This window comes from Malaclemys terrapin, chromosome 5 (genome assembly GCF_027887155.1).
Source record: "Malaclemys terrapin pileata isolate rMalTer1 chromosome 5, rMalTer1.hap1, whole genome shotgun sequence".
Classification (NCBI taxonomy): domain Eukaryota; kingdom Metazoa; phylum Chordata; order Testudines; family Emydidae; genus Malaclemys; species Malaclemys terrapin.
Genome location: NC_071509.1, coordinates 92,130,682 through 92,152,493, shown reverse-complemented (window position 1 = coordinate 92,152,493; position 21,812 = coordinate 92,130,682). Strand labels below are relative to the sequence as shown.

Sequence of the window (21,812 nt, the reverse complement as noted above, 5' to 3'; positions counted from 1 at the left end):
ACATATCCAGTTCAACATTCCAAACCTTCTCTAATTCATCTTTCATTTACTATGCTTATTCCAGAACAGCTGTCCTTCCTTGGACAAAATTCCCATTGATTTCATAACTGGTGGTACTTCCAATCACATCTGTTAACCAACTATTATTGACTTTAATGGGAGCTTTGCCTAAATGAGGACTGCATTTTCCTAGACTACAAATATCCATATATGTTCAGTGGTTGAATTTTAAATGTCTCGACTGATTTGAAAGCATTTACTGGACTGAGAGATTTCTTATACATATACCGTAGAATACTGGCAGAACCAGTGATAACTTTCAGACTGGTCGAAACTTTTCAAATGCATCAAATTATGCCTCAAACCTAAAATTTGCCTCCCCTTTAGCAGAAAATCAATATTAAATATCAGAATCTATTTTCAATTACTCTATTGAAAAAAACGCAGGAAATTTAGCAATCCTACTAGGCCACCACAGAAGTGGGTGAAGTCACCCTGTTTGTATGTGGGGAACTGATGTGATGCTTCAGTTGAGACAAGAAGAAGTAAGATATGGGTGAAGAATGGAGGGAGAGAGAGAACGATGTTTACCCAAACTTTTAGCTAAGGAGCTTTACCTTGCCCTTCTCTTCAGTGAAGGCTAGGTTCTTCATGAGCAGGGTGCAGGATACACTGTTCACAGTATATTTGATTACAAAACCATTTCTGGAACAAATGTTCATTGACAATGCAGTAAAATCCCCAATTTGAAGAACCTAAGATTTGCTACAAAATGAGATTTTTCATTTTTTTCTACTTGTCCCCACTGTCCCAGAGAGATGAGATGGTCTGTGGCTTCTGTTATTTTACAGCACAGAGCAGATGTACTTTCGACATACCAACTCCTTGTACAAAAGTTTGAGAATGTAAAAAAAAAAAAAAAAAAAAATACAACTCTAGTAACCAATTATTTTTCAGGCTTCATTTTAACTGTGACTTGCTCTTGTAATTCTCTGAACTTCCAGGGAGGGGAAAAAACCTCCCCACCCCAATGACCCAAGCTGAAATGGGACACTCAGGCAACACCTGCTTCTTTAGGAGGTAAGTGATCACGATTTCAAGCCATCATCCGTGGGGACAACTTCCAGGATGATTTGCAATGTTTCAGTTACCCTGTCTGCAAAGAGAAAATTAAAGAAACTGGAGATATGTGGAACGCAATCAAAGAAGATTTTCCTAGAAGAGCTGTTCAACTCACCAATGATATGTGTTCATAAGTATTTAGATGTAACAGTCATAGCATCATAAAATGTCTCATTTAAAGAGCCCTACAACTGTGTTCCCTTTCTAACCACATTTTGCTCAGCTCTGTGCCAAAAAGGGACAATTACTAGGTATAGAAGGATTCTTATTTGTTGGAGAGACTTCTATTTAGACATTATCTCTAGAGAGTTAATTCTCTACACAGTTGTTCAGCTCAAAACAAATGAACAATGTTAATGTTGCAATAAAGGCCCAAATATGCTGAATGAGGCACCCATATTCTGTGTCAGAATCTGCTTGATCAAAATAAACTGTATTAAATATGTGCATGTAATGCCTCTGTACTGGTTTAAACATGTTACAAGTTAGAAACACTTTCATATTCTTCTTTGTGACCTTTGCTATTATTAAAGAGAAGAGTCAGAGATTAGTGGGATTTGTCCTTTGAGTGGTTTGCCTGTTTACACTGTTGATTCATATGTGGGCACCAATCATATAAATATTGAATACCTAGGAAAGATTCACTTCTTCAAAAAAAAAGAAGAACAGGAGTACTTGTGGCACCTTAGAGACTAACAAATTTATTAGAGCATAAGCTTTCGTGGACTACAGTGGGCTGTAGTCCACGAAAGCTTATGCTCTAATAAATTTGTTAGTCTCTAAGGTGCCACAAGTACTCCTGTTCTTCTTTTTGCGGATACAGACTAACACGGCTTCTTCTTCAAAGTTCATCTTAAACTAAAAGGCATCCTTGCCACTCGAGGGCCTGATTCTCCACTGCCCAGCACCTTGTGTAGTCATTTACACCAGTGGAAAGTGAGGGCAATATGGGGGGTAAAACACTACCATTCTGACTTGTTAGTGTTTTATACTCACCCAGCACTGGTAAATGACACAAGGTGCAAGACAATGTCGAATCTCTCTCTATATGGCTCTTCTTCTCTGCCCTTCTATTTGGGGGGCGGAGGTTAAATACAATATTTAAGGTGAGGAGTTTTTTCTGAAGAAATACTTTGCATTGTAGTCTGGATTATGGAAGTGAGAAATTGCAAGCACTGAAAAACCCATGGTACTTGTGTGCTTTAAGCAGCAGTGGCTAGAGATACACCTCTACCTCGATATAACGCTGTCCTTGGGAGCCAAAAAATCTTACCGCGTTATAGGTGAAACCGCGTTATATTGAACTTGCTTTGAGCCACCGGAGTGTGCAGCCCCGCCCCCCCCGGAGCACTACTTTACCGCGTTATATCCGAATTAGTGTTATATTGGGTCGCGTTATATCGAGGTAGCGGTGTATTGGGCCTGATTCTCATTTATACTAAGACCCTCTTTATACCACTCTCGCACCACAAGTTATATTTGTATCCATTGTAAAGCCCTTTTTATGCTTCCAGGGCAGTTTAAAGACACTCAGCATAAATGAAAGTCAGACTCATTGGCATCTGGACCTCCTTCATAGGAGCTCAGAGTTGTTATCTATAACCACAGGGTAAAGGCTGGGAATGGAAAAGAAACCTCTCAGTAAAAGCAGTGATTTACTGGACATGTAGACGACAGGACAAGGGACCTGCTGCTGCTCTCTAGCATAAAGCGGAGATGAATTCTTGTGGAGCCCAGTCTCATTAACTCAACAAGGAGAGTGGCACTGAACATATCATGCTACACCTTGAATGGGCAAGTGGCACCCTCTGATGTCTGGAAATAGCAGTTAAAGAAATGGATGGATTTTATATGTACAGCATATCTCTACCCTGATATGGGCTCAGCCCTCAACATTCAGAGCCATTGCTGAATTTTAAACTCCTCAAAGGTTGGGGGATGCTCAGCCCATTATAAAGAGACAGGGCACTGGTAAACATGGATCCAGATTTAGGGCTGTGTAACAAACATCCCCAAATTCATGTGTTTTGGCTCAGGTCCACCTCTGACCTCTGTCACATTCTTTTCATTATTGATCTACTTTTGTAGGGTGTCCCTTTTCTTGGATCTTTGGTTTCAGGTTAATTCTGTAAAAGGTGAGAAAACAGCCAGGTGCAAATACGATTTGCCCAAGCACAATGGGTAAAACTATGTCTCACAGGTGTCTAATACTAGTGAAATATTAACTGCCTGGTGCAAGATTAAAAGCCATTTGGGAGTGAGTGAGAGAGAGGGTGAACTCGAACATCTCTCTGGCTACCTGCATTGGCCGGGCATATTAACTTCACAGTAAGTGAAGTTATTTTTATGAAATATGGTAACTTGATAAGTAAGATGAATGCTCATGTTGCAGTCTCTGTGGGAGATCAGCTAAATGCATTATTCAGATCTCAGAGAAGCATCCTAAATAGACTTATCCTGAAATAGTACATGTGAAAAATGCTCTTTGGTCTCTACAGTGCAGCAGTATCAACTCCTGCAAAGTAATATAATTTTTAAAAAATGACTCCAGGGATATTTCTACTGCCTACTCTGAAACAAAGCTGTTTATTTAATGATTGGGTTATCACCTCCTCCCCACCTCAAAACTGTCAGCATCAGTTTTCCCTAACTACTATTGTTACTCTAGGAATAACACTGGGAAACTGAACAAGCTGTTTCCCCCATATTGACAGGTGTCTGCTGCTTTCCCCTCTGAGCCAGCACTGTGTGTCTGTATGTGTTACACAGGCATCTGACTTGATTTCCTGCATGAGGATCCGGTGTTCTCCAAAGGGCTAGAAGAATCAGCCACACTGTCACAGCTAGTAGAAAAGGCTAAATGTATATCCAATCTCCCTTAAAGAGAATATTTTCCTTTCACCTGAGTAATGTAGTTCAACACTGGCATCCTGTGGCCACAGAGTTTCAAGTAACTATGTTGCAAATCTTCAGAGCTTCTCACCAGAAAATGCAAACAAATATTGTTGGTATATTAAGAAAATATGTTCTAGTTCCAAAACGTCAAGCCAGAGACATCATAAAGTAATGTGGACATCTCCTACTCAGAATAGGGCTGGTTAATTGCTGCTGGGAGGCATAAACTCGCCTGGCATTGGCAGAAGTACATGCTGCATGCACACAAGGCTCTTGTGCTACTTTATTAGGACAAGCTCATTTTAAAGGTCCAGTAAAGCCCGGTGGTGTGGAGCTGGGGAGAGCCCTTGATTTTTTTATTTTAATAAACTGTAGTGGGAAAGCCAACTTCTATTGAAATCTCTAGCTTTCACAAAGTGTCTGCAGCATAAGGCAAACTTTTCACCCAGTTTTGTTTAACAAATTACCCACCATTTCTCAAATCTCTTAGGAGATCTTGCCTCTATTTCTGTCTGCACTGTCTCATGATATAACTACACAAAAAAGGGCTGAGTAACAAAAATAAAAAGAAGTGGGACAGCTTTTTTTTTAATTAACTGTACTGTTTTTTCTCTCTAATCAAAAGAACTTCAGACAGCTCTTCTCTAACACATCAATAGTTTCACAAGTTTTTGAAAAAAATTCCATAAATAGTATATAAACAATTTTCATCAATTAAATTCAGATGTAAAAAAAATTACAGCTAATTTACTTCAGGAAAATATGTTGGAAGTCATTCACAGAAAAGATGTAAACAACCATTATGACAATATGTCAAATATAGAGCATTTTATCTCATAACTTTGCTTTTTAATAGCCATTAAGAATCACATCACCATCTAGGATCCATTTTAATGAAGGATTTGATTCCAGCATGCCTTATTTGAAACAAAGTCCTACGGCAGCCCATAGGTGTTTGGTTTGAGTAGCGAGTACAGAATCAGGCCTACGTTCAAGATAATGTTTTAGTTGTCAGAAGCTGTTGTCCTCTCAAGGAAACATTTAATCTATTAGAACAGGCAAATGACTGTAGGAAGAAGGTCAGTAACTTAACTGGGATCAGATACCTGTGTAGCGGGTGCACAGGGGTTCAGTAATCTGAAATGTCTTGTTTAAAAAATGCTTGCTGTCTGATTGGTTTAAAGAATGAGTTTGCTGCAGGCATGGCCATTTAATTAGCTGGAGTTTAGTTTAACTGGTGGAACAATGGTTACAGCATTTGAGTGAAAAGCAAGTGGCTCTGCTGTCCCTGGAACAAAGTGGTGACAAGAATTAAAAGGACTTTCCAGTTTGGGGATTATCACCATGTGTCTGACCCTTTAAGGGGAGTTGGGTCTCAGCCCGATCTGTGACATGCTTAACTTGCCACCCCAGGGGAAAATAGGTCACATGACTCAATCAGGCCTCTGGAATAGATAAGGGAGAAGCCTGGATAGTCAGATGCCAGAGGGGAGATGGAAAGAGAAGGGAGGCCTCCAGAAAAGAAGCAAATCTTGGGAGTTGCTGCTTATTAGAGGGACTAAGAGGGAGAAACGGGAAAGAGCTTGGGAAAAGCTGAAAGCTGAAGTGTGTCAAGTTGTATGAGTTATTAAAATTGGACCAGACCCTAAGAAAGAAGGGGCTGGGCACAGTTTGAAATTGGCAAGACGACTCTGGCTTTGTGTTTATGTTTGTATTTGTATAGCCTGGAAGGGGTGGCATTATTGTTAATTACTTAGCTGCAGGGCCAAATCACTGCAGCAGCTAAACTGGGCTGTGGAGTTTTTGAGAAGTATTAACAAGGGGGAACTGGGGCATGGTGATGAGGGCCACCCCATGCTATGAGAGAGTGTTTTGAAAATGGAAACCCCATTACAGGGATTGACTGAGAAGTTCAGAGAGAGAGAGGGAAGAGTCCCACATTAATGTGGACTTACCTAAGAGCCTTCTGAACCATCTTGGCTTCTTGTCCCATATGATAAAGAGGTAGTAGGCGGGGACACCAGTCAGGGTTATTGCAAAGCCTATTCCTGTATTGACAGGATCAGAGTAAAGTGACAGTGCAACCATGAAGAGGCAGGTGAAGGAAAACAAAGCTGGAATAAATAGCGGCACCTGAAACACAGGCCAAAAAAAAAAAAAAAAGTTATTACTTTCCACTGACCTTGGTTATTGAATGACACTGGTATTTAATGTTCCATGAAATGTAAATTGGATAAAACACAGCAGCACACTATGGTTCTGCAGAAATACTGGTGTTTTGGAACATGCCTTTGAAATGTGAGTAACTAAAGAATATAAATTAAATACAGTGTTATGCAGTAAGTTCTACAGCAGTCTCTTAATTACACACTAAAACACCACAGCACTTTACATCCTTTAAAATGTAAGGGTTGTAAATATGCTAAATTACAAAAGTCCTTTCTCTAGTCCTCTATTAGACAAGCAGCACTAACTATAGTAAAGATTTCCTCTTTGATAATTACCTATTACACTCTATTTTAAAATAAAGCAAAGCGCTCAAGTCACCAGCTGCCTTTTAAAATCACTAAGTACATACTGATATCCATCCTAAGGTACAAAACAAAATGTGGCTGGAGGAGCACAAGTTAATTGTCATTTGACCACAGATAAAATATATCTGATAGCATTAGGTAACTGACAGGTACTGAAGAAGTATTGTGCTTCTGACAGCATGACTGATTATCTTATCAGTGTCATTCTGAAAACAGAAAAAATAGCAATTAATTCTCTCAACTTTTGAGGGTGATGCTGTAAACTGTCTTTTCACCTCTTTGAAGGAGGTGCCTGATGGTGCTGCTAACTAGATAACTGGTGTAATGGAAAATTCTCAAGAAATGATCCTCTTGCCTTTAGACATTACCAATTCTCTATTGTACCCTGTCAAAGTATTGAAAAAAGAAATCACAGAGAAATGTGCTAAGCTGCTGCCCTTCATTTATATGCCTAAAAGAATGCAACAAAGCAAATTATTTTCTAAGTTAAGTTTCTTCCCCATATTTAAATATGGATAGATTTTTGCTACTCTTACTCATGCTAAGTACTATCTTGCTATACAAGTAACCTCACTGGGAATATTCACATAGTAAGGTACTACTTAACATAAATAAGGGTGGCAGAATCAAGGCCGAATAATTACTAGGACAGATTTTGAGCAGTTTTTCTGGGTGCAACTTAGTGCTCAAAAATAACTGTGCCTGAAATTGTGAGCACAAATATCAGTCATTTAATATCTAATGACCTGTTTGTACCTGAAATTGGTGATTAATGCCAAATAAGGCTCTGCAGAGAGATTAGGAAAATAAAAATTAAAAAATACCCCCTTGATATCTAACTACCAGTTTTTGTTCCTGACATTAATTCTGGTTGCAAAAATGCGGATGACGTTGTTTGGGCCTGCAAAACAGAGGCCAGATTGAGGCCCAGCTGCAATGCCCCCCAAATACTGACAGTTTGAAAGATACACAGTTGTGTACAATTAGGAGGCATCTTCACATAGTTTGTTAGATTACAGACCAGTCAGAACCTACTAGCTTACTTCCTCAAATGGTGTGAGTGTGAGCAAAATTGATCAAACACCTTCACTTTCACACATGAACCTAAATATATATATACACAACTGCTTCTCCCCAAACGCCATCAACAGTAAACAAGAAAGACTTCTCCTTCTCTGGAGAGAAACGTGGCTAGATAAATATTTTTGCTCTTCATCAGAGATCTTGTAGAGAAACAAGCTGGGAATTCTAAAGTTAAACATTTAAACTACAGTAAAAGAATCAGTTCTGTTAACATCGGTTGCCTGCAAGCAGTTAACATTTTACTCCAGAACATCTGTTCCCTTATCATCAGGCTGTGGACTAGGGGAGGGTTAAGTACAGGGATAGAGACTTATGTAAAAACAGTCAGATTGCTGAAGTTACCTTGAAAGGACGAGGCATATCGGGACGTTTATATCTGAGATAAATCAGCCCAATAACTACCAGTCCAATAAAAAGCCACCTGGCAAAACTGAGGAAGTTCAGGAGGCTGTACAGATCCCCAGTGAAGAGCATTATCATTGTTAGAGGGTGCTGCAAAAGAAATTCAGAGCATAAGAGAGACTTAATGCACCAACTTGTTTTATTTATATCATCATCATGTATTTATAGTATGACTTTCGTCCCATAACCAATCACAAATTACACACATACTGCACCTCTGAAATGCAACCACCTCTGGAGTGGAGAACAGCAGCTAATTGTCACACAGAAGGATGTACACAGCAGGGGAAGGGGAAATTTCGGTTAACGCCAGGACAAACCCCTACCCTTATGAGAAGTGCCCTGAGATCTTTAATGTCTACATAGAGCACACAGGAACTCAGGTTATGTATAAACTAGACTTTTGCACTTTGGCAGTCAATTAAACTTGCAGTTCCTAACATATTTGTAAAGACTAGTGTGGAAACTCCACACACATTTGTTCTGGACTACAAACTTTTTTTTTTTAAATCACAGGGATCAGCCTAGGTTAAAGAATAAACATTTATAGCCTGGATCAAATGGCTGGGGATTGTCCACACTCGCTTTTACAAGCATGTTAAGTATCACAATAACGTAAGGTAAAAATGTCTAGTGAAAACCAGCTCTCAGTTTTTATGGTCTAATTCAAAAGGCACAGCCAACTTGTACTTTTTGGAATGAAGGGCTAGGTCAACCTTGCTATAGGCTATGTGTTCACTGCCAAACAAAAAAAAGTGAAAAATCCTAGTGGAGACGGGCTGTGTAGTTTTTACTGAGATGTAGCGAGGCAAGGTCAACCCTGGGTGGGAGGTGGGGGCATGCAGAGCTGGCCTTGCCTAGCTAAATTGTGATAAAAATTACCTCTACCTTGTCTCCACTAGGATTTTACAGTGAGATAATTAACTTGTGTTAGTTTTTTCCACTGAAAAACAAAACAACACTCATAGACTTTTGGCAATAAAGACTTATCTGTGATTTGGACAGGGAGTGTAAATATTTCAAACACGGGGCTTACCCCACTGAGCACCCCCTTTGACTTCCAGTCCATTATGATTTCCACAGTGCCCCAAATGTGCTAGTTTGTTACAAATAAAAAATACAGGATAAAATCCTCACCCCATTGAAATCAATGGGAATTTGGCCTTTGACTTCAACGGGGCCAGGATTTCACCCATAGAGCCTGCCCCCTTAAAATCTAACTTTAGCATGATGCTGCAATGCAGGGCACCCAATGGTGGAGGAGAGAAATAGGGGTAAGACACAAAAAAGGCTACAAATAGGATCACATGGTTACTTAGGCTTGTTATATGCACATTTAGCCAGAAATAATCAGGCATGTAATAAGCAATATCTTCCTTTCTTCACTTTGTGTTCTGAGCGTTGAGCATTGAATGTGCTCACTTTCCTCCTCTCCCACAAACAAGCTCAGCCCTCTGCATAACACACAACAGGAAAATGCAGAGACGCTAAGGGTCAGGGCAGAAAATATCTTCGTAACAACTGCACTTATATCTAAGATGGCATGAACAATAGGAAAGACTGCATAAAAGCCATCTTCATATAGAAGCATGCTGCTTCTAGACGGAAAAGTAGTGTGTGTAACTGCTACTAGCACAATAAAAGTGAACTCAGGAAAGCTGCACTGGTGCCATGTGCTAAACAGAAATGTAAGTCACAAAAGATTCAATAAAATATAAAGCAAAACAAATGGAATATTGAAGGGTAAAACAAATACATTAAAACATTCTGCTCTCTCTCCCCCCTCCCCGCAATTAGGGAATCCAATTTTCAAACTTGGGCACCTAAATTTAGATGAACAAATTTAAAATTAAACATTTAGTGTATAGCTACACTGCAATTGGATGTGTGATTGCAGCACATGGAGACATACCTGAGCTAGCTTTAATCTCGCTAGCGCAGGTACCAATAACAGTGGCAGCATAGGAGCCAGCATAATATGTACCCAGCCTCGCTAGCGGGCTTGTAATCAGGTAGCTAGCCCATCCTGCTGAGCTCCATTGCTATAGCACTTGTGCTAGCTAGACTAAAGTTAGCTTGGGTATGTCACCACATGATATAACCACACCTGTGTCTCACTGCAGTGTAGACAGACCCTTAAATTGATATGTGCACATCCAAAGTGCGTATATAGGCACCTATTGTAAGTGTTGATTTAGGTCCAAATCCTGCAATCTGATTGGATCAGCAGACTCCCTACCCAACATGGAGCCCCGCTCATGTCAGTGAGACATGAGCATGCACATGCATACAAGGGTCAAGCCATCTGAAGCAGGGCCATTGGTTCCTCAGGGCCTGATGCTGAGAGGTGCTGAATCCCCACAATCCCCACAGAAGATTGAGCCCTAAATGGAAATGTATTTACAGATATAACATTAGGAAACTGAGTTTGAAAATTAGGGCCTGAGTTACTGCTCTTCTTTTTTCCTAATGCTTTACTGTATAAATTAGTCTTCAATATTAACACAGAGCCAACGTTTAGCTGTGAGTCTGTCTTAGGAATTGGTACCTGGCCCATCACTATACTACCTTGTGCTTTTCTGTTCTTCTCATAGCCCTTTCACAATTGTTTCTGTTACCCATCTTTTCAGACATGTTCTCACAAAGATTAAAAAGCAATCACTGCACTACTCAGGGCTCCCCTCTCCTACATTACCCTTGTGTATCACTGTTTGCATTTTTCACATTAGGGTGCTCTCAGACACTACTGTTTAGCTACACTTCCAATTAAGTGAATTTGAGTTTTATTTCTCTACTTCCTTTTCTATGAGAATTCATGTCACTGAAAGGAGCCCAAATAATCACTTTCTTTCAACCTTCCAAATCCTTAGAAATAAAGTGTAATGAGACAGGATTTAGGCAGCAGCCTCCGAGAGTTAAGTGCTACCATCAGAAACACAGAGAAGGACGCACTAGAATAGATCACTTCAGTGCCTACATGCCGCTGCCCCTCACCAAACCCCAAAATATAAATAAATAAATAAATAGAGACTCCAGCAGTGCCCAAGTTCTGCTTGAATCCTCCCGTGCAAGCCTGTAATACACAATCTTGCGCAGGAACATTTGTTTATATGATTTACCAAAACAATGACAGCTGGCAGAGGAGTGTGCTTGCGGACATGAATCATGGAGAGAATTTCTGGAAGGTGACCCTCACGGGATGCAACGTAGAACATCCTGGTGGGAAGTAAATGCGGACAGACTTTAAATACACTCATTACAAAGAAAAGTCAAAGCAGCTCACTAGAGATGCAGAACATATTCAAAGTTATCCTCAGCAGCTCTACTTATTTTTATTGAAGACATTCAGAGTTTAAAAGATGTCAGAAGCCGATACTCAGAAACCAAAGCAAAAGACTTATAACCATTTCCCATCCCGACATTATCAGTCTTTACAAGAAGTTAATATTAGTGTTTTCCCACATTTACCTTATCCCATAGAAATAAAGCATCAATCCATTAGATATTACATTAAAAGGGATTTTTTTAAAGCAATTCACAGGGTTTTAGCAATGTGATAGTAATGCCAAACATGATAAAAGTCATAAAGACTATTACAGTCAACCTGTCGTGATATTTAAAGGAATTAAACCTGGCTTCATTTGTCCTCCTTGGTTTTGAGTCATTCCTTAACTAGTTCAAAAAAGAACTAGATAAGTTCATGGAGGATAGGTCCATCAATGGCTATTAGCCAGGATGAGCAGGGATGGTTTCCCTAGCCTCTGTTTGCCAGAAGCTGGGAATGGGCGACGGGATGGATCACTTGATGATTACTTGTTCTGTTCATTCTCTCTGGGGTACCTGGCAATTGGCCACTGTTGGAAGACAGGAAACTGGGCTAGATGGACCTTTGGTCTGACCCAATATGGCCATTCTTATGTTCTTACCCACCTCCCCCACCCACTCCAATAATTCCTGGATCTTCTCACCTGGAAACTGCAAAGATGCCACCATTCATAGAGCCAAAGCAGGAAAGGGCAACAAATATTGGAACGGCTAATGAAAAATTTCCCATTAATCGTTCAGCAAAGGTCTGGTAAAAGAGAGCAACATGAATTAGCAGAAAAAAATAAAAGTTTCTACAAGATCCCATTCTATAACTTTCTGTGACATTGTACTGCACATTTGTCATTTTCTCTTCAGTAGTGGGATCCAACTTACTGTGGGCAAGTGTCTCCCACTCATACTCAGTAGGTAGCACTTTATTCAGACAGCAGAGCCTTATTTCAGTGTGGCTACTTATCAGTTAAGGTACTACTTCATGGAAGAGGGGTAGAATCTGCCCCTATATAATTTGTTTTAAATACCGTCAGCTGTCGACTATTCATTTACATTCTATGAAAGAGAATCTGTCTAATCCACATTTGTCATACATATACAAACATTCGTAATATTTTGTACAATGATCACCATACTAAGCTTCTGTCATCCTACAGTCTATACACCCAGTCACATCTCACTCTCCTAGGTCATTACCATAAGAGTTTTGTTTCTTATCCTCATGGTTTGAAGGCACACACAGGTGCTGCCTGTGATTTTCTGTGGTCCCACAAAATATTCTGCTGCTAGATTTTATACGTTACAGAATTAGTCACTTGGAAACAGGGTGTTCAGATTCTCCTACTGAAAAAACCCTTAGCTGTATCAATATTGGTATGTGGATTTACACTTGTTTATTGCAAGACAGATACCACAAAAATAATTGTCACCACTACAGTTTAGCAAAACACTTAAACACGTACTTAACCTTAAGCATGCACTTAAGTCCCAGCAACTCTAAAAAGTCAGCTGAATAAGAATGGGCTAATGATATGCATAAGGTCTAAATTCATCCCTATGCATCAATAAGGAATCCAATAAAAGGCAATGAGACTTAAGCCCATGTTTAAAGTGCTTTGCTAACTTGGAGCCTTATAAGGGTTTTTTTGTGTAGCTTCATTGTAAGTTTCCCAATTTTTTTATTCTTATTTTCAGGGGGAAATGACCAACTTTAACAGCAGCAGATCCACTTTAACTGTAGCCAGATCTATACATTTGTATTTTTCCTCCATAACTTACCACTGCCACGGCCTTTGAATTTAGCAGTTCCTCAGGGCTGATTGTAGTGAAATAAGCCACATTTGTTAACACATAGCCAACTGTGACAATAACCATTGAAACGCATATTGCGAGCGGTATGTTTCTGGAATACACAAAGAAGCTCATTAGTTGCAATCTGCTAGTCATTCCCTGAAAATGAAGCAAAGAAGAACATGAGAAAAAGCCATTTGGTCTTTGTCCTTTGTATCCCTAGATCTATGACTGGCATGAACAGATGAGCAGTTGATGATCTAAAAAATTATAACTAGAAGCTACAGGTTAAAAAAAAAGAAAGAAAGAAATTTACATTCCATGTCTCTAATTTGAGTCAGCTATTCAAATAATACATAGTCAGGTATATTCTGCCCCTCAGTCAGGCATATGCAACAGTGCCCTCAAAAAGCTCTACCATGTGCCAACTGACATTCACACTGAGGACTGGAATTTATGGAGATAACTGAAGATTGAGTTTGCCTCAGAAATAGCAACAATAAGCATATAAAACCTTGCTATTTTATCAATATGGGAGGAAGAGGAAGAACAACATGTTAATAAATAATAATAAGAGCTTTGTATTATATGACACTTTTGATCAGAAGCTCTTAAAGGAGCCAGTGTCATTATCCTTTTTTTAAAATAAAGGGAAACCGGGGCGCAGAGGCAAAATGACACGTCCAAAGTCACCCAAGCATGCCAGTGGCTGAGCTGGGAATAGAAACTAGGTCTACTGAATCCCAGCCCAGTGCTCTACTCAGTAAATAACACTGCCTCCCTTAAAATGACCTCCTCTGGTTCAGACCAAGAAGGGATTCAGCTTTGAGAAATAAATAAATCAATTCAAGTTAACAGGAAGCAGCATGGTAGATACAGGATACGCATTGCCTTAAGAAGGGGATGCTCCTGCTTCATGGCTATTCCCTTCAGCTGATTCAGTCAGGAGTAAAGCTAGGTGACAACAGATTTTTAAGTTCACTGGCAATTCTAAAAATCAGGGAAGAATTTGTTTTCAGTTAACCTGAAATGGAATATTTTTTAAATTTTCAACAAATTTAAAAAAAAAAACTGTTTTGTGTCCAATCAGCATCTTATTGGGCTCAAAACAAAACATTTCAGTTTTGAGCATTTTTGATTATTTTGATTTTTTAAAATTTTGAAACAAAAATTTGTTTTGAACCAAAAACAAAACAAACAAAAAACATTGTTTCAAAAATGGTAAAACAAAACATTTTGATCTAAACACTTTGCTTTTGATGGGATCAAAAGATTGCTACATGTAACAATCTTCTGTACGAAAGACAATGGACACAGTCAACTGTGGGAGGAAAGAGGGAAGAACAGGAGTTCTGGATGATCCAAAGAACCTGCTAGCACACATCCCAGAAGAAATAAAATCAGCTCCCTCAAAGAGCGCCTTTGGGATTCAACACACTGACCCATGATGTGCTGTTTTTTGTCATAACTCTTGCAAACTACACTGTCACTTCTAGATAAGAATTTAATAAGGACCTTCTTTAACACTGTAGGCTGCTGGCCTATATCTTACAAAGGATATAGGCCATGCCCAAAGTCTAGATCAGGCCCTTTTCCTCAGAGCTTAATTTATTATTCAAAACACAAACACACACAAAAATTATTCCCAGTCTTCCTATAAGCCATCCTGGAGTCCCCTACTCCAGTGCCTGCTACAAGAACACATAGGTTTGCCAATTTTGGTTGGATGTATTCCTGAAGGTTTTATCACATGACATAATCTTTAATTAAAGATTCATCTTTAATTCCTGGAGACTCCAAGACAATCCTGGAGGGTTGATAACCCTAGGAACCAACATTCTTCAAGTGGTGCTGTTCCTTTGGCCCAGGGACTTCCTCCTCCTCCTATCATTACCACCATCACCACCCAGCTCCTGGCAGCTCTCCCACCAGCTGAGCCATTTTCTGGCTCTAATAACTACCTCACTGCCTTCCAGCTAGGTCTGAAAATCCCTTCTACCCGGTCCAAATGCCTGTCCTTAAAGGGGTCTGCCTGAAAACAGGGCTGGCTGGCTCCAGGCCCCCCGGCCCTTAAAGGGGCAGAGCACCTTGTTGCAGATACCTTTACAGAATTTCAAGTTGAAAGGAGGTTATGGAATGAGAGATGTTAAAAATGAAGTGGTGGTTAGGGTTACCATACGTCCGGTTTTTCCCGGACATGTCCGGCTTTTCGGCAATCAAACCCCCGTCCGGGGGGAATTGCCAAAAAGCCGAACATGTCCGGGAAAAATACCGGCCGGGCACTTCCTCTCCTGCGGCTGCTCTGCTACTCCCCGGACTCAGACTTCGGCTCTGTTTAAGAGCCAAGCTGCCCGAGCCAGCGCTACCCGCTTCGGGCAGCCCCTGTGCCTCTGGACCCTGCGCCGCCGGAGCAGAGCAGCTGGAGCCGGGGAGGAGAAGTGCCCAGCCGGTGGCTGGAGTCCGGAGGCACGGGGGCTGCCCGAAGCTGGTGCGCTGGCTCAGGCAGTTTGGCTCTTAAACAGAGCCGAAGTCTGAGTCTGGGGAGGAGCAGAGCAGCTGGAGCCGGGGAGGAGAAGTGCCCGGCCGGGGGCGCAGGGTCCGGAGGCATAGGGGCTGCCCGAAGCCCGAGTGCTACCGGCTTCATGGTTTGCCGGGCAGCCTCCAGACCCTGTGCCCCTGGCTGGGCGCTTCCCCTCCCGGGCTCCAGCTGCGCTGGGGAAGCACCGGCCGGGGGCGCAGGGTCTGGAGGCTGCCTGGCAAACTGTAAAGCCAGTAGTACTCGAGCAGCCCTTTTCGCGTGGCTGGGAGGGAGGAGGGGGAGTTAGGGCGGGGACTTTGGGGAAGGAGCAGGGAAAGGGCGGAGTTGGGGCGGGGCCAGGGTGGGAAAGGGGCGGGGCTACGGTGGGAAAGGGGCGGGGCTAGGGCCCATGGAGTGTCCTCTTTTTTTATTTTTTAAATATGGTAACCCTAGTGGTGGTGTAACTGTTCCCCATCTTAACTGCATTAGAAACTATGGTGGTGAGTACTATAGAAACTAGAGAGATAATTAGATAAGAGGATCATGTAGCAATGATTGCAATATGATGGACATTGTGGCATTGCATAAGCCCAATGCTGTAACAGGAAGAGGCCCACAGTCTCAGGTAACTAAAGAAAAAGGGAACCTATCAGGCTGTACATGTCACTCAATGCAAGAGACAAAGGCGGAGTGGATAGCACACAATACAGAGTTCAAGTACCGGTGGGAAAGCCTGGGCCATGAAATTACTGCATTGTTACCAATATATATGTCCTCTACTTGCTGGTATAATCTCCTGTTCTGAATTTCTTGAGTTCAGGCAGCCAAAACCTTCAACTACCTGAGCTAAAACTGTCTGCTCTTCATCTTGAGTACTTATCAACCCTTATAGAACCTTAGCACTGCAGGTGCCTCTAATTCAGATCTCAATATAATGTCCTCTAAAATACAATGGCAGTTCAAAACCAAAGAAGTAAAAAGCACTTTAAAACCTGAGTGTATTTAGCACACTGAGTCCTGGCTCATTATGCTGAGTAGCACTAAACTCTGCTGATAGCTTAAAAAAAAAACAAAAACACTAGTCAGCAAGTGCCATTCATTACATTGCCTGAAGATAGGGAATCATCATGTTTTGTTACCAAAAGCCTTGAGCAGAATAAGAGGCTTGGTGACCTCTAAGTTCTTAGTGCTCTTATGTAAAAGAAGTGCTCCATCTGTACCTCTTTTTTCTCTCCCAACTTGATCAGGCCCTTAGGGGGTTGCAATACATTATCATGTAACACCCATGAGTGCTGCTTGTTAGATGGCTGCTTGCAATGGCAAATTTTGACAAAAGTGCCGATCTAGTTTCATGATTTAAGGGATGAGTAATCCAGCCCTGGTTGATTTCTCATTGACGCATCAGTTCAGAATTGCATTTTGTCACCTAATCATTGTATAGTACATCAAGCCAGATCTGAGCACTGTGTTAAAATACTAAGTAGGAGCTTTAAAAGAGTCTTTTCTACTGGTCAAATTGAAGAGAGAATTCCCAGCCTGCAATAAGATATATTTATTCACCTCTATCTCATAAATGAATCCTTTCACTATTATGTGAGTAGCTCTAATGCCAGAAGAAAAACTGTAGTATGAAACAACTGCAAGTGAGCATTCTCAGTGAAGTAAATTAACTCCGGATACACTGGATCCATATTAATACTCCATATTAGTGGGCATATGTTTACATTGCATTTAACAACAGGTGAAGTGGGGAGAGATAGCTCAGTGGTTTGAGCATTGGCCTGCTAAACCCAGGGTTGCAAGTTCAATCCTTGAGGGGGCCATTTAGAGATCAGGGGCAAAAATCTGTCTGGGGATTGGTCCTGCTTTGAGGGGGTTGGACTAGATGACCTCCTGAGGTCCCTTCCAACCCTGATATTCTATTAATCTAACAGGACTTGTTACATATTATTTATCCATAAGGTCATATGAGAGACAATCTGTTATTTGAAAGGTTTATAACACTTAAATCCACAAAGGAACTTATGCATATAAAATCCAAATTTAGGTACTACTGAGATCCACAAAACCCCTGTTCAGCTGCCACCAAATGCTGTAGGCACCTGAACTCATTTGTACCTACATTTTCACTGTCAAAGTCCCCTAGGCATCTAAAGTTCTGCTTCTGGGCATGCTGCCTGGCACAGGCACCAGGACACCTATTTCACAACTAAGCCCCTGCATAATCTTCAAACCAGGTGCTTATAGGCAGGAAAACATCTATCTTGCCTATGGGGCCTGAGCCAGTAGGAGTGCTAAGAGCATGCCTGACTCCTCACAAAACAGCCAGGGGGGAGAAGGAAGCCTCTGATAGATACAGCAGACGTTCATTAGTAGCAACATATCAATGTCCTTTTGCTATGTTGTTCCTAAGTGGCTGTTGCTCTTACAAGATGTGGCTGCAAACAAGTATCTACCTCACCTAGGATGCGGTACTCACCTGGTTCAATTCCTTCTCCGCTTCAGGAGTAGGGATTTGAACAGGTCTTCCCCACCTCTCAGGTGACTGCCCTAAATACTGGACTATAGTGTCACTCTCTCTCTCTTTCTGTGGGCCAGTTAATATTTAGGGAACATTCAAATATCTGGGTGCTTATCCCAACTGAACCAGGCCACTATACTTTTTAAGATTTACCCATGATTAGTTACTATTCAGGGGCAAATCCCACCATCCTGCCCTACATATGGTGCAGTTCCAATGCAGGAACAGGGAAATCTGAATTGGGGGTGTGCACACCATGTGCTTCACAGAACACAAGTGAGAGAGGCTCCCTGCACCCCAGAAAAATTAGGGGGTAGGAATGGAGTTGGTAAACTTGTAACTATATAGATACAAAAGTCATTCATCTGCCCCTACTATCAGAGCTCCACTACTTAGTTATGGACCGGGAGATAATTTCTTCCTTCCTGGATTCTGTGGACCTCCCTAGGTCACAGCCCAGTTACTCAGGTTGTACACTGGGTTTAGGATTTGACCCTAAGTTCAGTAAAATCATAGCTCATCTGGAAATCTGGTCTGCTACTGCATTACTTACTGTAAATATTTTCAAGAGAAACATACAGGGAAGACACCGCAAGGAAAAGATGAGAACCCGGGGATAGGAAGAACAACTTCAATAAGTCAGGTTATGAACATTCCCAGAGGTCTACAGCTCATATCCCAGCTTTAATGACAAGCTTTATAACAACAAACTGTAAGTGTTCAGAGCTGAGACCACTGCAGGCTGCTCTTTCCATGAAATGACAGGCATACCGTCAAAATATGCTCAGCAGATTCTGCTGAGTTCATAGTCATAAAGTATGTTGTCTCCGCACACCTTATAGTTCCATGGCCAAGCCAAAAATCATTTCCTTGTATTCACTTTAAATGTGGATTTTACTAAAGCCTTAGCTCAGTCCACTGTCCAGGGGAAAATTCCATACACAAAAAAGTGAGGCTACAGGCCTGCAAGAAGATGTGAGAAATGAGCAGTTATAGATTAGCAGCTAAATAAAGGCAAAGGAGCAAATATAAAAAGCAAAGTAAAAGAAAAACTACAGTAAAGCAGGCACAAACAGAGAATAAAAGTAAATAGAATATAGGAAATGCAGGATCTTAAGCAATCAATGATTTGCTCAGACTCCCTTAAATATCTTTGGTGGAATATAATGCACATGAAAAGAGAAGAGCTCACTGTGGGCTTATCCAACGTACAGAGTTGAAGTAGTTCAATTTCAGGTCTGATTTTAAACCTATTTAGTTCAATTAGTGCAAAAGGCTATGTGAACTCTTTTAGTCTGTCTGAAACCAGATTTATTTCAGTACAGCTTAAAATGATTAGGAGCAAGTTTAAACTGATCTGAAGTTTGCCACTCTTAAAACAGAAATAAGAATATCCACTTAGGGGTGTGCACTGATTCAGCTACATCTATTTAATTTAACTGGTGCAAATTTTAATGTGGATAAGATATTTGAAAGCAAAAGCAATTCTGAAATGAGATGGAGGTTTCAGTCTTCAGTAATGCATACAACAAACAGCCATTATCTGCCAAAGTCCTATCTGTCTAATGAGGTATTACCCTTACACTGCAGCAGTTTCATATTAAATTCATTGATAAAAGACACAATCTTTCATAGAACTCAGCTCTCCCTTTCACATAATAAGAACATGATAAGTCAGATTTCCTACTTAGTCCAGCAAAATTGCATATTTTTACTGTGCAAAGCTAATATAAATTATGGGCCTGATCCTATCGCAGAAAGCAATTGGATTTTAGTCCTTAATTTTCAGTGGAACCAGATCAGACCCATTGTTTGCAAAACATAATGCAACTAGTCCAGTGTACCAAAATAAATGTTAAAACAATTACTTATTATCATTTGAGTAATAAATTTACTATCTTGTAATAATGGCAAAAGCAGTTAATATTACAGCCGAGTAAACCCTAATCAGCAAAAGTCTTAACTTCTTTCACATGGCTACAATGTTACTATGACAGGAAATGAAGTTTGGTTTTCATTATGCAGTACTGTAGGTACCGTTTATTTAGGGTTACCATACGTCCGGATTTTCCCGGACATGTCCGGCTTTTTGGGCCTCAAATCCCCGTCAGGGAGGAAATCCCAAAAAGCCGGACATGTCCGGGAAAATAGGGAGGGAGGGCCTGGTGGTGCTTGGCCGGGGGCCGGAGCTGCTGGGGCTGGCAGTACTCGGCCGGGGGCCAGGGCTGGGGGCCGGGGCCAGCGGTGCGGGGCCGGGGGTTCTCGGCCGGGACCGGGCTGGGGCCGGCGGTGCTCTGCTGGAGGCCGGGGGCCGGCGGTGCTCGGCCGGGGCCGGGGACTGGAGGTGCTCGGCCGGGGCCGGCGGTGTGGGGCTGGGGGTGCTCAGCCGGGGCCGGCAGGGCAGGCCCGGGGCTGGTGGTGCTTGGGCGGGGCCTGCAGTGCAGGGCCGGGGGTGCTCAGCCGGGGGCCGGGGACCAGGCCGAGGGCCAGCGCCCCAGGGCCCGAGCCGAGCTGAGCGGGAGATGCCAGGGCCAGAGCCTCTTGGCCAGCTGGTCGCTGGAGGGAGCCGCTCGGCCGGGGGGGGCCGACTGGGCCGCGCCGCGCCCCGCCCCAGCCCCAGCTTACTTGCTGCCTCCCTGTTTCAGGCTTCCTGCGAACATTTGATTCGTGGGAAGCAGGGGAGGGGAAGGAGCAGGGGGCGGAGCATTCAGGGGAGGGGCAGAGTTGGGGCGGGGACTTTGGGGAAGGGGTGGGGCCGGGGCCCTGTGGGGTGTCCTCCTTTTTTTTAAATTAAAATATGGTAACCCTAGTTTATTTCTTTAGTGTGCTGAAAATTTACCATCCCAGAACTTTCAAGTTCCTTTATAGGAATTACCCTTGTGCAATGATATTTCCTCAGGGAATCACTGACATCTTTTAAAAACAATTCTGTAAGTGCATTGCTTCCAGATTTGGGCAATTTGAAAATTGTCCATTACATGGGTCATAGGGCCACATTCATGGTGGGAGAAGTCCAGAAGACATTTGTGCCACAAGTTTCCCCAAATAATAGTCATGGAAGAAAATAAATGCAGCACAGAAAGGGAGCAAACATGTGACTAGAGCTTAGAAGGAGCCAGGAACTCAGAAGAAGCACAGATGACGCACAGGCTAGGAGTAACATCCATGGGGTCTTGGATCTGTACCCACGGATTTTCAACCTATACCTGCATTCGTGAATGCATCAAGTCCACCTGTCACACAGACAGAACAAAATGATGTCTAACCTTTGCAAGTCTGCATCCACAGGTCTGTCTGTATTTCCCATGAAGAATGGGGGGCATACAATATAACCCATTATGGTGAAGGAGAAATCAAAATGATTCACACGTGTCTTGTAAAGTCTGAAAAGGCTACCTTCTTTATCTTCTGTAACAGGAAGGGGGAGTGGTGTAAAATGAACACAAAGAACTGAAAAAAGGTGCCACCTCCCAGGGCAATTGAACACAAATGGGCTTGAAGTTGTGAACTTTGTGTACTGTGTGGTTTAGAACCCTAGTTTTCACTGCTGCAGATCCTGAGTGAGGATCTGCAGCATTTGAAAATACTAATGGGAACATGTGCAATAATTTTTAGGCTTGTAGCCTTG

The 21,812-nt window shown here is 41.9% G+C and overlaps 1 protein-coding gene across 1 annotated transcript in view; it reads right to left on the bottom strand.

The window, feature by feature from the left end:
* Positions 1-959: 959 nt before the first annotated feature.
* SLC7A11 (solute carrier family 7 member 11) overlaps positions 960-21,812 on the bottom strand; it is a 71,959-nt gene continuing 51,106 nt past the window's right edge. The window contains exons 7-12 of the mRNA XM_054030808.1: positions 13,134-13,257; positions 12,005-12,108; positions 11,156-11,252; positions 7,977-8,126; positions 5,973-6,150; positions 960-1,156 (exon numbers count right to left, since the gene is read on the bottom strand). Coding sequence (XP_053886783.1) covers positions 1,089-1,156; positions 5,973-6,150; positions 7,977-8,126; positions 11,156-11,252; positions 12,005-12,108; positions 13,134-13,257 — 721 coding nt within the window. The 3' untranslated portion in view covers positions 960-1,088. The remainder of the gene's footprint in view (positions 1,157-5,972; positions 6,151-7,976; positions 8,127-11,155; positions 11,253-12,004; positions 12,109-13,133; positions 13,258-21,812) is intronic.